This window comes from Meleagris gallopavo, chromosome 5 (assembly GCF_905368555.1).
Source record: "Meleagris gallopavo chromosome 5, MGAL_WU_HG_1.1, whole genome shotgun sequence".
NCBI classification, from domain to species: Eukaryota; Metazoa; Chordata; class Aves; order Galliformes; family Phasianidae; genus Meleagris; species Meleagris gallopavo.
In genome coordinates, this window is record NC_139408.1 from 35,972,723 (window position 1) to 35,985,785 (window position 13,063).

Sequence of the window (13,063 nt, forward strand, 5' to 3'; positions counted from 1 at the left end):
TTTAGAGTGAAAAGCTTCTGTTGTATGATACTGTACAAAGTGAGCTAGAAGAGAAGATTAGAAGACTTGAAGAAGACAGACATAGCATTGACATTACCTCAGGTGAGTGAAAATGTAATTTTTTAAAATTTTTTTATTAAAAATTCAGGTAGCTATACTATTTCTGGTGAGTTTCAAGTTATTCCGTAGAATGCTATTCTGAACAACAGTGTAAGGTTTGTAGGATAGGTTTGAATTTAAGCTTAAAACAAACTTTCGTCCAAACTTTTCATTCTTTAGAGAATATTCATCTATGACTGCATGATCTTGTGACACTTTTGTTCTATTCAGAATCATCTCACCAGATTGCCCAGAAATAAAAACAAACACTTCTCAGATTTTCTTTTCTGTGACAGCAACTAGGTATACACACTTCTGATTCACTCATTCTTATTATTTCTTTTCAGAATTATGGAATGATGAGCTACAGTCAAGGAAAAAAAGGAAGGATCCATTTAGTCCAGATAAAAAAAAGCCTGTTGTTGTATCAGATATCCTTTCATTGAAATCATTGATCATTCTGGCAGTATTCACTCCTATTTTATAGCTAGTCATATTACATATGTCATTAACAACAAGTTGAAGTGATAATGCATTCTCAAAATTTATTTTTGAATGGCAGGTGGTATTCTAATTGAGATTAGAGAAGCCTAGTTGACACATCCTGTCATGAAAATTAAAATTAGGAATCTGTAATTACTAGCTATGTACAGAGACTGTTTATAAAAATATCTGTCTCTTAAAAAAAACAGGAGCTGTTTGGCTCATCTTTAGAGTATTTGGTGTAGGTACTTGACATCATTTTTGCAGTATAGTTGAAGGAAAGGAAGAGCTACTGAACTGGGCCCTATGTATATTAAGGAATGCACTGCACGTAACGAAGAATGTATCTTGAAGCATTCTCGGTCCTGTTTTTGTGAAGAGCAAGGAATATGGGAGAAGAGATTGAGAACAAAAGGGCTTAGATAGTTGTTGCAAGTTAGGAAAAGCTTTTTTTCTTAGGTGGAGACATAGAAAGGTGATAGCTCTGAAAATAAATACTCTTTTTGGACATAAACGAATAATGAGTAACTTTTCATTACTACAGTCACTTTAAAGGTTAATTGGATGGAAGACAGTATATAAGGTAAAGTGTTGGCTCTCAGTGTAATGGAGATTCAGCCTGATGAACAGTTAGATACAAAATGAAAGCAGAAACAGGCGTTATATCTGCAAAGTGCAATTTGTGTCACTTCTACTTCATAGATTTGCTTCTCTTACTGGGGCATCTTCAACTCAACTTATGACTTCTTAACAATCTCCAAGTCTTCAGAACCCTCTGATTAATTGTCTCAATTCCTGGAATTTTTAATTTTTATAGGCATTTTTTGAGCTTGAGGTTCCTGTAGAATGGGTATAGTGTTTAAGAATTTTGTACCAGTATCTTCTATAAAGCTGTAGATGAGCATACAGTGCAGCTGAAATTTCTAAAGTTATGGCACTTTAAAGAAAGATTCTTGTCTCTTAAGAAAGAAACTGAGTATTCCATTTCCCTCCTGTCCCTAATCCATGCTGTTATTGCTTATGATTTTAATGTAGTTGTGAACTGGTCACTTTGCAGAGATCTATGTAAAGCAAGTACCTAGGAATTCTACAGTGCTCTTGATTTGTAATTCTCTCCTATTTAGAGAAAATTAAAACAAATATGAAAATGGTGAAGGATTCTTGAAGTTTCAAATAGAATGTAGAATACCTTAAAAATGATAACTTTAGAAGAGATTATACGAGTGCAGATGGTTTTTTAGTGGCATATTGAAATCGCAGGAAGTTCTAACTGTAATTTATAACATTGCAAGTAGAATGATTTTTGGAGCAGGGATGGTATGGTTGTATGACAGTCATTAATCTTATTTTTATGTTGAATTCCAATAGTATGAATATATACGTGCTATTACTTCTTTTAATAACTTCAGAAGTATACTTCTAGGTTGCCTAATTCAAAGATGCATTTATTTTTACTGAGCTTCAACTTCACTCAGGTATTTTTTCTGAGACAAATATCTTAATATCTTCATTCAATCTTTAAAATATTAAGTATATTATTATATAAATAAATAAAATTATATTAATATATAAGTATTATCACTGTTTAGAAGAGTTTTCCCTAACTTTTTCACGCCCCTATATAGTTTATATGTTACAAGACCTTGATATACTTGAAGACTGGACGACAATAAGGAAGGTAAGATGAAAGCATGAATGCCTGTAGCTTTGGGTTGCTTTGGGTTCTTATCTATTCCTTTTCCTTACTAGAAATATGTAAATGCATTTCTAATACCATCAAGACTTAAGTACAGGTATGTATTTATTCAGTGGTCTGTTAATGATTCCAGTTTGAGCCATGCTTTTGCAACTTTTCCTGCCTCTACGCAAATCATGCAAAGGAATCTGAAAAGGAGATGGCAAAAGTTCTGCCTAAGTATTTGTCAACTGTGATTTCTGTGATGGAGTGAACTTGAGGCCTGTATCAAGGCCATCTGATTTCTCATTGTTTCTACCAAAGTCTGTCATGCTATGATAGTTTGATAGTGTTTTGTTTAAATAAAGATTTTTGAATATATATAATATGTTTTGTTTTCTGATAGTAAATGTATCATTTTATGATGATACATGTTCTTCAGCCTCTCACTACACCTTTTTTTTTTTTTTTTTTTTCTTTTGGCTTAAAGTATAATGCTGTGTTTTTCCCAACTGTAAGAGGATCGGGATTTACAGGAAGATAAATTCGTTTGACTGATTAATGTTTGGAAAAAAATAAATCCAAATTTTGGGTACAGAGTGTCTTACCAGATCTTTGCCATAGTGTTAGTGTAACTTGATGTAATCAAATGCTATTCTTGCCTTGCATCTGCAGTTGGAAAATTTTTCCCTATATTCTGGCAAAAATCAGTGCTTTCCAACTTGTGAAGCGGGAAACTACGTTGTAAGAATTCGGAAGCTTTCTGGGAAATGGTGTTGAGTTTATTTCCATCTGTCTTGTGGTGCCGATGTGAAAACCTGTCTGTTTTCCTGTCTCACCAGAGGCACAGATAAAAAATAGCTTCCGCTCAGTTTCTTTGCTGTAGTGTAATGTGATTTAAAGCAATAGCAACAACAACAACAACAACAACAAAAATTAAAAATCTATTTTGCTGCTGCATATGATTCACAAATTTTCACTTGCATGAATTGTCTGATTGTGGGTATAACTTAATAATCCAGAGAGTAGGTTGTGCAGATAGCACTTAGTTTTTCAGTATCAGAATTATTGTTATTTTTTAAATAGAATTATATAATGGCCATTTTAAGGATTTTATTTAGAAAACTTGAGATACGTAAAATCAAAACTCATTAGAGAAGGTCATTTTTCCTCCCCAAACAGTTAAAAGCAAGTGTAACTAAGCAGTTCATAAAGTAACATGTTTGTTTTTCCCCCAAAAAAGTACTTCAGGTTTGTATTCGTTTCATAGTATCATCAGTATCACATAACATTAATGCTGCACATAAAAATGTCTTGAGCTATGCTGCACGACATCATTTGATTTGATCTGGCAATTAAGAAAAAAATTCTGCTTACTGTCTTCATTTTCTTTTGTTTCAAGGCAATGGCTACATTGGGGCCACACAGAGTAAAGCCAGAACGTAAGTAAACACTGTTTGATTTCACAAGACAGAACTTGCAATATACAATGATGCATTGAAGCAGGCTATATTTGTTTTAGCCTTGGAATACTGACTGCAGGGTGGAGTGAGCTGACTGACAGATGTGGATTTTGTCTATCCCTCCTCTGAGTTGCTGATACTTGCAGCTTGATTGGTGATTATGTCATTGATGCGTGAATTGTAAAAATTATTTAAAAAATTAAGACATCTAAGAGTGGGCTATGCTAGTGAATATTGGTATATTATGCCAATATTTTCATAAAATGAGGCAGGAAACTGAAATCACCTGAATTTGAAAGGGGCATTCTAAACGTGCCTTGTGTTCACTGCAAGCTGCAGCTCTGAAAAAACAGGTGTGGGAAAGGAGTGGTAAATGATAACATGGTCTGAGGTAAGAAGCATATTAATTGTAGGTAAAATCAAATGCTTAGAGGTAGTGAGTAATGAAGAAAAGGGGGAGAAGACAAGCGAGTGGTTTCTTCAGTGGTGAGTTACTGCTTGCAGTCTGAGATAATGCACTGATGAAGAGATTTCATATTCTGTGTCTTGTTGCATTATTCTAATTGTGAAAATTGACATTGTAGATAGGAGAGTTGTATGGAAGAGAACTCCTTTAAAATGGAAATACAGCTTTTAATTTATCTAACTGGAAATAAATATCTTCTAATTTTCTTGCATTTGGAGTTAATTATCTAGAGAGAGGCTACTTGGTGACAATGGAAAAACTGCATATTCTGTGTATAAATAATTTACTGAATGTTTATTTCTAAATCTTACCTTCTGCCAATTGATATTAAATTTGATCATTTTAGCACCTGTCAAATTAGAGAAACATCTACATAGTGCTAGATCTGAAGAAGGAAGACTGTATTATGATGGAGAGTGGTATGGACGTGGACAGACGATATACATTGATAAGAAAGATGAATGTCCTACAAGGTGAATATTATTCATTTTATACAGCTCTGTATATTCCTGTTAAGCAAAAGGCAACGTGGTGGCCTTGAAGAATAAGGCTTAATTGGAGATAACCTGCAATCTTTACGAAGTTGAATTTCACTGAAGGTAATGTATTTCTCAGGATGGGATTTTATTGAAGGATTGAAGATCTTAACCAGTTTCTGGCCAGCCTGTGATTTAGGGGTTGTGTTCGGAGATTTTGTTGCTTTGAGACTTTGACCTGTTCGCCAGATGTAGAATAGTATGGAAAACTACTTTTTGCTGTTAAAGATAAGCTATTTTTTTCCAAAATTTAAAGAATCACAGAATAGTTTGAATTGGAAGGAATCTTGAAGATAACTGAGTTCAAAACCCTCTGCTGTGACAGAGTTGCTATCCACTAGATCAAGATATCCATGGCCTTATCCACCCTGGGCTAGAATGCCTTCAGGGATGTGTCATCTGCAACCTCTCCGGGCAGCCTGTGCCAGTACTTCACTGCCCTTATTGTAAAAAACTTCTTTCTTTTATCCAGTCTAAATATCTTCTCTTTTGGTTTTAAGCTATTTTCCCTTGTCTTCTCACAGAGGACCCAGTTAAAGAGTCAGTCCTCTGCTTCCGCTGTTTTAATCTGTGTTTGAGCTGTTTGTCACCAATTCTGTTTGGAAGAAACATTTTAAGGTTTGGGTTGTTTTTTTGTTTGTTTTTTTTTTGTTTTTTTTTCCAGTGTTTGTGTTAGGGACTCTCCTTTGTGTCCACAAGGAGCATAAAAGCAAAGATCATGTAAGGATGATTTGGTTAAATTAAATAAGTCAGGCTTTAGCTTTATTTTTCATGGTCTTGGTGCTGGGATTAACGGTTGAATACTTTCTTCTTTGTATTTATTTATTTATCTAAGCTTTGTTTTTGCTCTACACCTTGGGCTTTTGTATGTTTAAGCATTTTCTGGATATGCTTTCTAGCGCATTGTGGGTTTACTGTGGGTAGCCTGTTGTTGATTACTATGAGTGACTGTCCTTTGTAACAATTAAAGTACTTGTAGATGTTGTAAGGATTTTCTCGTAAAAGGAGAAAAAATAGCTGGCTGAAAATTCAACTACCTACTAGAGACTTATGCAGTTACTAAAAAATTGTGTCCTTACAATGGGGCTGGTACCCTCTGAGACCAGTGTTTATACCTACTACATATTTTCATTTACAGTACAGCTGGAGTTTTTGAGATTTTTTTACTCTTAACTTTTCTACATGCTTCTTATTTTTCTTTCCCTGACCCTTCTTCCCCCATTTTCTGTAGTGCCATAATTACAACAATTAACCATGATGAAGTTTGGTTCAAAAGACCGGATGGAAGCAAGTCCAAGCTATATATTTCTCAGCTACAGAAAGGAAAATATTCAATAAAGCATAACCACAACTAACTATTGCTAAGCCATGCTTGATGTGCCATGGGATGAAAGTTGTATTTAATAGCATTTTGTATTCCTTATAAATTTACAGCAGTATCTGATGTGTATTTGTAGTGCTGTATGTAAACTTCATACGGATGGCTTTCAGAAACCTGAGGATGTTAAATCATGTTGACAGACATTTTACCTCTAAATTGGGTCCAGTGCCTAGATATGAAGTATGCTCCTCCAATGTAATGGCTCGGAATTTCTCATTAAAAGTTAATCTTTTAAAATGGAAAAAATAAAAATAAAAAAATTCTTTTTCATTGGTGACCAGTTTGTTTGATTAAAAATGATACCCATGATTACCAGCAACTCACTTGTGGATGTAAATTTAGCTTGTTCAGCTGTTGCTTTTAAATAGATTGTAACATGCAAAAAGCATTGTTTTATCCGAAGTGGATTGATTTATTAAAATTATTGCCCTCGACAGCTCTGCTATCTGACTGTGTTCTATTTTGTGAGGTTTACTACATTGTTTGTAATGAGACAAAGCTAATATTTTGAGTTAAAATTTTTCAGGAGCACTTTTCTAACTTAGGATTATACAGAAAACATATTATTGGTAATTTTTTTCTTCTTCCCCAGATTATCATCAAGATTTACGTGTAAAGTAGATAGTGTTATATGCAGCCCACTAAGGGTGGCTGCTGGGACGATTATGTAAATACTGTTGCATGCTTTGATTATTTGATCCATAGTTGTATGGAATATGGTGAGTTTTTTTTTCAAAAGGGAAATATTTCCCCAGAAATCATATAACTGGGCAAATTTTCACTGTCTTCTTCACCAAACATTATTTTCCAAATTTCTGTAACCCATTTCATCTTTCATCGCCATTGTATACCAGAATTATTTTATGCGGCTTAGAAAGCTGAGTTTCTCTTGTATCTTACTGTTTAAGCCACCAAGAAAAATCCTTTATCCTTCATGTTACTGTGATGTGCTTGAAGCATCTAGACTGTTAGATGGGATCGTTGAAGAATTTTTAATGTGTTGGTTTTGTGCACTTTAATCTCCACTTACGATGACTCTGTGGAGCAAGAAAGCATCCATTTGGTTTAAAGGATCACAGCAAATAAGTATTTTTTATTGTAACATATACATTGTTTATTCCTATACTAATTGTCTCTTTTAGTGCAGAGTGGTAACTACTTTCTGAATGCCAAATCAGTTTCTTCTGAGTGATGCTTTTCTACAAGTGTATGACATGAATAATGTATATATAAAGTATCAGTTGACATTGGCTTTTAACAAGATGAACTGTATGTATACAGTTGTTTGATAAACTTTTTGTAATAAAATATTCGTATTTTTTAACTTAGTATATAAATAAATGATTGGTGTTAGTGGACATCCTCAACATTGTTGTGCTTATTTGTTTTCTAGTCTTGGTGCTGCTGATGTAACAACTCTGTAAGCAAAGTATATTTAAGTTTGCAAAAAGCATAAATCATTTTAAAGCTCCTTGACTTGTGCTTTCTTTCTCTTGAATATTGAGAGTGTGCACACTTATTTTTTTCATCTTACATTTTTTCTTCAGTGTGCTATGAAAGCACTGCTCTGCACATTTAAAAATTACATTTTAAGCACTCTTAAAAATGTCTCGGCTCCTGAATGGCTTGAAATCATTTGTACTTCGGGTTGCTGAGGTCCCTAAATTGCTCAGTGGTTCACCTGTTTTCTCCCTGTATTCTGCACCACACTGGTTGCAATCAGTTGTTTCTAGAGTTGTTTCTAATCTGATATCTTTGGGTGCAGAGCTTTGCTTTGTACTACTGTGCCGTTTGGGTTGACACCTGGTGAGCGTGGTTTCTCTATTCAGAGTAACTGCTCACATGAACTTGGTTAATAAGCATAGCGTTATGTCTTGGTGGTCAAACAACTGAGATCAAACTGTTCCATTTCTGTAAATATGATTTATAATTGTTTTGCTTCTGCATGAGCTGTATTTGGTACAGGTTACATATCTTTGTATTATTTTGTCAGTTAATGGTTTGCCCACTGTCATAAGAGATGTCTTGAGGAGACTTTAGTCATTTGGAGTACAGGCATTGTTAACCTCTTGGTCATCTGTCGTTTGCACTGCTACAGGAAAGCTTTTCAAGGTTCAGTAGTTTTGCTTTAACCTGCAAGTGCGATTAAATTCAATGAAGCACTGAAAGGAATAAGGTGTTGGGCATACTATTTATTTCTTGATCTAAACACTTCGTGAAAGGAAAATAAATAAGAATAATAGGCACTGACAAGAATAACTTTGTTATACTTCAGAGGAGATGCTATTTTTGCTGAGCAAGGTGACCTGTTCATTTTTCCCATAACAAAACTGTGGGTGTATTTAGTTGAAATGCAATTGATGTGACCCAAAAACATTCAGTGCGGTATCTTGTAACAGCAAGCTCCTAAGCTTTCCAAATACACTTGAATGTTGATACTTTATCTCACAGTGTGTTTTAAAACTGTGAAAATCAGCTATTTATTTATTTATATTCCATGGAACATCTTGTTTAAGATTTGGAAGCTAAGGCCTGCATAGCCAGCTCACCATCCCCACCAAGTGGCAAGGGATGATTAAGTACTACAGTTGTCACACTGTCTCAAAACCTATGTAGCCTTCCACTAACAGGTTACATTTGTTTCTTTGTTTTTCTTCCTTTTTTTTTTCTTTTCCTGTGGAAGAGCTGTGGGTATTTTCATTGTTTTGTTTTGCATGCGGGTTTTTTTTTCTGTTTGTTTTTGTTTTTGTTTTTTTTTTTGAGGGCAAGGGGAAGTGGTAGAGAAGAAAGCACGTGGTCTATAGACTGCACATTTAAGTAGCTAAAATCTGCGGTGCTTTTGTGCATCTCAGGTTGGTTCAAGCCTGTCACTGTTCCTGGTGTTAGCTAAATGGCTTTCTTCACACAAGTTCTGCATGTGATGACTCTGTCCAAGCACATCCTTTTACAGACAGCTTAGTGAGCTCTATGGTAGGCGTACTCAATCCTTCTGACAGAAGTTGATCATAAACAAGGCCATCCACCATTGGAGCTAGGACAGGTAGGCAGTGATATGCCTCTGGTACGAAAGCTACCTCAGGGTCTTGCAGCCAGGTGCTCTGGGTGACTTGTGCATACTGGTGGTGCTGTTGGGAACTGCCTGGGTTCTGGAACTGCTTCAGTGGCTCTGTGGCATACGTGTAGCTCAGCTGCATAGTGCATCTGCAGTAAATCAGCATGGAGTTTGCAGCCTACGATTTAATCAAAAGCACAGCATGTGTTCCCTAAGCCTGCTATTTCCTGGAAATGCCAACCTAACTGTCCTTGTATTGTGAATGCTTTTATTTTCTTTGTACAGAGAACATGGTCTTGGCGAAACAGAGGTGACCCTTAATCAATGTTTAAGATTTTTTTCAGTTTACCTTTCCAGTTAGGTGCTTCCAGAAAATGATGTGCTGAAGTGCTGCTTCAGCATGCTGGCTCACACAGGCCTCATTTCTCAAAGTCTGACTTTCCCAGGTGTTGTACAATGAGTTGGAATGCTTGAGGTGAGTGGAGAGTTTCACCAGCTGGCAGAGGACCCAAAGTTAGGTGTGGGCTGAAGGAAATGTTGAAAGGAAGACATTCTAACTACAGAATAAAGATCGAAGGGTAAATGGACCAACTGAAGTGTATGTCAAACATCAGCTTTTCAAAAAATGTGAAATGAGTAACATAGCCCTAGTTACTAATGAGTAGAAGCATGCTGGAATAGGATGATGCCAAACAAAATAGACTGCTTGATTTATTTGAACAGAGGGCATCAGATCAGGCATCACAGAATTGCAGGGGTTGGAGGGAACCTTAAGAGATCATCGAATCCAACCCCCCTGCTAAAGCAGGTTGCACAGGTAGGCATCCTTGGATCTTGAATATCTCCATAGGAGGAGATTCCACAGGCTTTCTGGGCAGCCTGTTCCAGTGCTCTGTCACCCTTTCCGCACGTCTGTGTGGAACTTCTGATGTTCAAGTTTCAGGCCATTACTCCTTGACCTATTGCTATACACCACCGAGAAGAGCCTGGCCTCATCCATTTGCCTCCCACCTCCCTTTAAATATTTATAAACATTAATCAGGTCCTGCCTCAGACTTCTTTTCCCCAGTCCCAGTTACTCAGCCTTTCATCATAAGGGAAATGCTCCAGGCCCTTTTTCCTGTGAGCAAAATGAGTCAGAAACAGCTGGCACAAACTTTTTTTTGTTGAGATTTTGTTGAATCTGCCTTTCCTTTGTGACCTGGGATCTGGGGGTATCCTGCTCCTATGCTGCAGAGAAGTGTTGTGCTGAGTGCCTGCAGGTGGCAGTATGTTTATGTCCAAATTCCTCACTGGTAGACTACAAATTTTCTGTCAAGATCTAGCTTGATTTTTTTTGTTGTTGTTTTTGGGTTTTGTTTTGTGTTTTTTTTTTAATTCTGTTTCCTTCAGTTGTAGCACTACTGCAATTGGTTTTAATCCTAATGCATACTAATTAAGGGATATTTAGAAAGAGCAGATAGTACACGGAGCTCTAAAGAAGGATTATCTCTAGCTACTGTATCATGGAGAAAATTGGCGTGTAAAGGCTTAGGAAGCAATAGAAACGGATTAGATGCTTTCTAGTTGCTATAGAAACAAAATATGTAATTAAACAAAATGAAATATATTACAACTCTTACACTGATGAAAGTACTTAGGAAAGGTTGGACAATAAATGAGTGTTTTATGCTGCAGTACCAACCCAAGAAACAAACAGAGCTTTGGGATTATTTTTCAGATAAAATATTCATCTGCTGCCTTTTGATGCTCAGTTAACTCAAGCCAAAAATATTTTGTTTCCTAACCTGAAGCCGTAAAAAGGAGTCTTAATAATAACCAGTAACTAACGCGGTGAGGTCTTGCATCAGTACTGCTGCAAATTTATACAATTAATGTGAATAACAGTAATGTAATGCTGATGATACTGTAAAATTAATAAAAAGTTGAAGTATATTTATTTTTTGGAGAAAAAAAAACCATGTTATTTTCTGAATATTGACTGTTTAATTATACTTGCTTTAAAATAACAGATCCCTTCAGCGTTTCCTATTCCAAAAGAGTATGTTAGCAGATGCACACCCTTGCTCTGTAGAGGTTACACTCAGCATTTGTGATACCAGTTTTGCATGTCACAATAACTCCTTTTGACACTTTTGAGCTGTGTGTACTTTTGGATTACTTTATCTGCAAGGCAAACGAAGGCAAGACAATTTTGAATAGATAATATGTCAGATCAGAAAGTGAATGGTGTGGATTTAGCACGCGCTGCAGATGAACTAGCAGTTAGTGCCACCTGCCAAAAGAGGGCACTTTGGGGTTTCTTATCAAGTGCCGTTTACTTCAAAAGTTTCACCTGAGTTCTCAGAACATTATTTCTTTCTTATATCTTAAAATTTGATTGTTGACAATTCAGAAAGGTTGCAGTGGTTGCTACTTCTTTGTTAGCTTAATTTTGAAAGTGACCGCATCTGCTAATGGTAAATAAAGGAGGCACATTTGCATAGAAGGAGCTTTTTTTTAGCATATGGCCTGAAATGTGGCCATGGAAGGAAGATCACTGTTTGTTAGCTTCTGATTTTACAGAAAAGAAAAGAGAGTTAGAATGCCAGTATATGATTCTTCATCTTTATTTGTCAGAGTGCAGCTCTGACATTCCCCAGCCTGTGTTTTGAGCCCAGCGTGATGAACAAGTTATTTTACATTTAAGGCTATGAATTGGGCTCCAATTTTTATTATCCAGGCACTGTTTTGTTGGATCAATTATTGGGTTGAAGTACATGAGTAACTTGAGTGAGATAAAGTCTGTGCACGGGAAGTAACCAAAAGGTGACTGTTCAGTTTCAGTTTTCTATTACACCACATTAGCAGTAGGAGTCAAGTCACAAGTCAGTGTAAATGCATCACCGTTGTTCTATGAACTCACCTGTGCTGAACAGCCCAAAACCCAGCCAGCATCTGTGAAAAAGCTGTGCGATGTTCTGATAAAATGTACTTATCAGCAGTTACTAAATTCACATGCTTGCCCAGGTTTTTTCATTCTTTTATTGTATGGTCTTGCTGCTTCTGTAACTGGAGTACTCAGTAAATCTCTAAATAGAAAGCAAGAGAAGCTTGTGGGGGTGAAATGCATGGTTCTTCATTTTGTTTTAAATTCTTTCTTCCATTTTTTCCCTTCTAAATAGTCCAAGATCCATATATAAGTACTGCTAATGATTAGGCAGCCGTCAGCCAATTCCAACATGCCTCCAAATGAACCATTTTAATCAGCCTTCCTCTGAATTGGGCTCTATCATAAAAATTTAACGTGCAACTCACAAAAAGCTGTTTCTTATTTAAGTAATGCTTTTTTTTTTTCTTTTTTCTTTTTTTTTTTTCCTTCCCTTTGTGGGGTATAAATAGCCCAGTATTTTTTGGAATAGTACAGACTAAAAATGTTTTCCTAGCCATGGCTCAGGATGTGGGCTGCTTTATTATTGTATTTCATAATGTAATAATTTTTTTTATTGTAGAAGAACTAATCCTGATGGACTTGTACTTGCTTTATGAGGGAGGCCATCACCACAATGGTCATCTCTGGAGACATAATACTATTAAAATCATCATCCCTGGTTTTAACTTTAGAAGCATGCCTGCCAAGACTTGTTGGCACCTGCATTTGGTGGTACCCATTCACCAGCATAGGGAAATTTGGCATCCCTCCACTGGCAGGAGCAACAGCACTGTGAGTAGGCAGCTGCAGTCCCACCTCTGCGTCCCGGCTGTGTTTGCTGTTACCAGGTGAAGTGGAGCAGCAATTCCACAGAGCTTCATGTGTGGTGTCACCATGGGCCTTCTCTGAAACCTCTCCCTGCATCATCAATGGGATTACAGCTTATGTTTAGCAGTTTTATTAGGGGGACCAACAGGAGGACAGATGAACAACTGAT

At 36.3% G+C, this 13,063-nt stretch overlaps 1 protein-coding gene across 8 annotated transcripts in view; it reads left to right on the forward strand.

Annotated features, from left to right (window-relative positions):
- The window catches only part of BRMS1L (BRMS1 like transcriptional repressor), an 84,122-nt gene that overhangs the window by 13,268 nt on the left and 57,791 nt on the right, over positions 1–13,063 (forward strand). For 7 of the 8 annotated variants that reach the window (XR_014883629.1, XR_014883632.1, XR_014883631.1 and 4 more), the window contains exons 5-9: positions 6–102; positions 447–530; positions 2,196–2,260; positions 3,660–3,699; positions 4,533–4,659. Coding sequence is in view for 1 of the 8 variants with exons in the window: in XM_085225219.1 (XP_085081345.1) it covers positions 6–102; positions 447–530; positions 2,196–2,260; positions 3,660–3,699; positions 4,533–4,659; positions 5,954–6,077 (537 nt within the window). In the remaining 7 variants the exon portion in view is untranslated. Of the gene's footprint in view, positions 1–5; positions 103–446; positions 531–2,195; positions 2,261–3,659; positions 3,700–4,532; positions 4,660–5,953; positions 7,575–13,063 lie in introns of those variants that run through there. The other variant, XM_085225219.1, reaches the window with a different exon arrangement.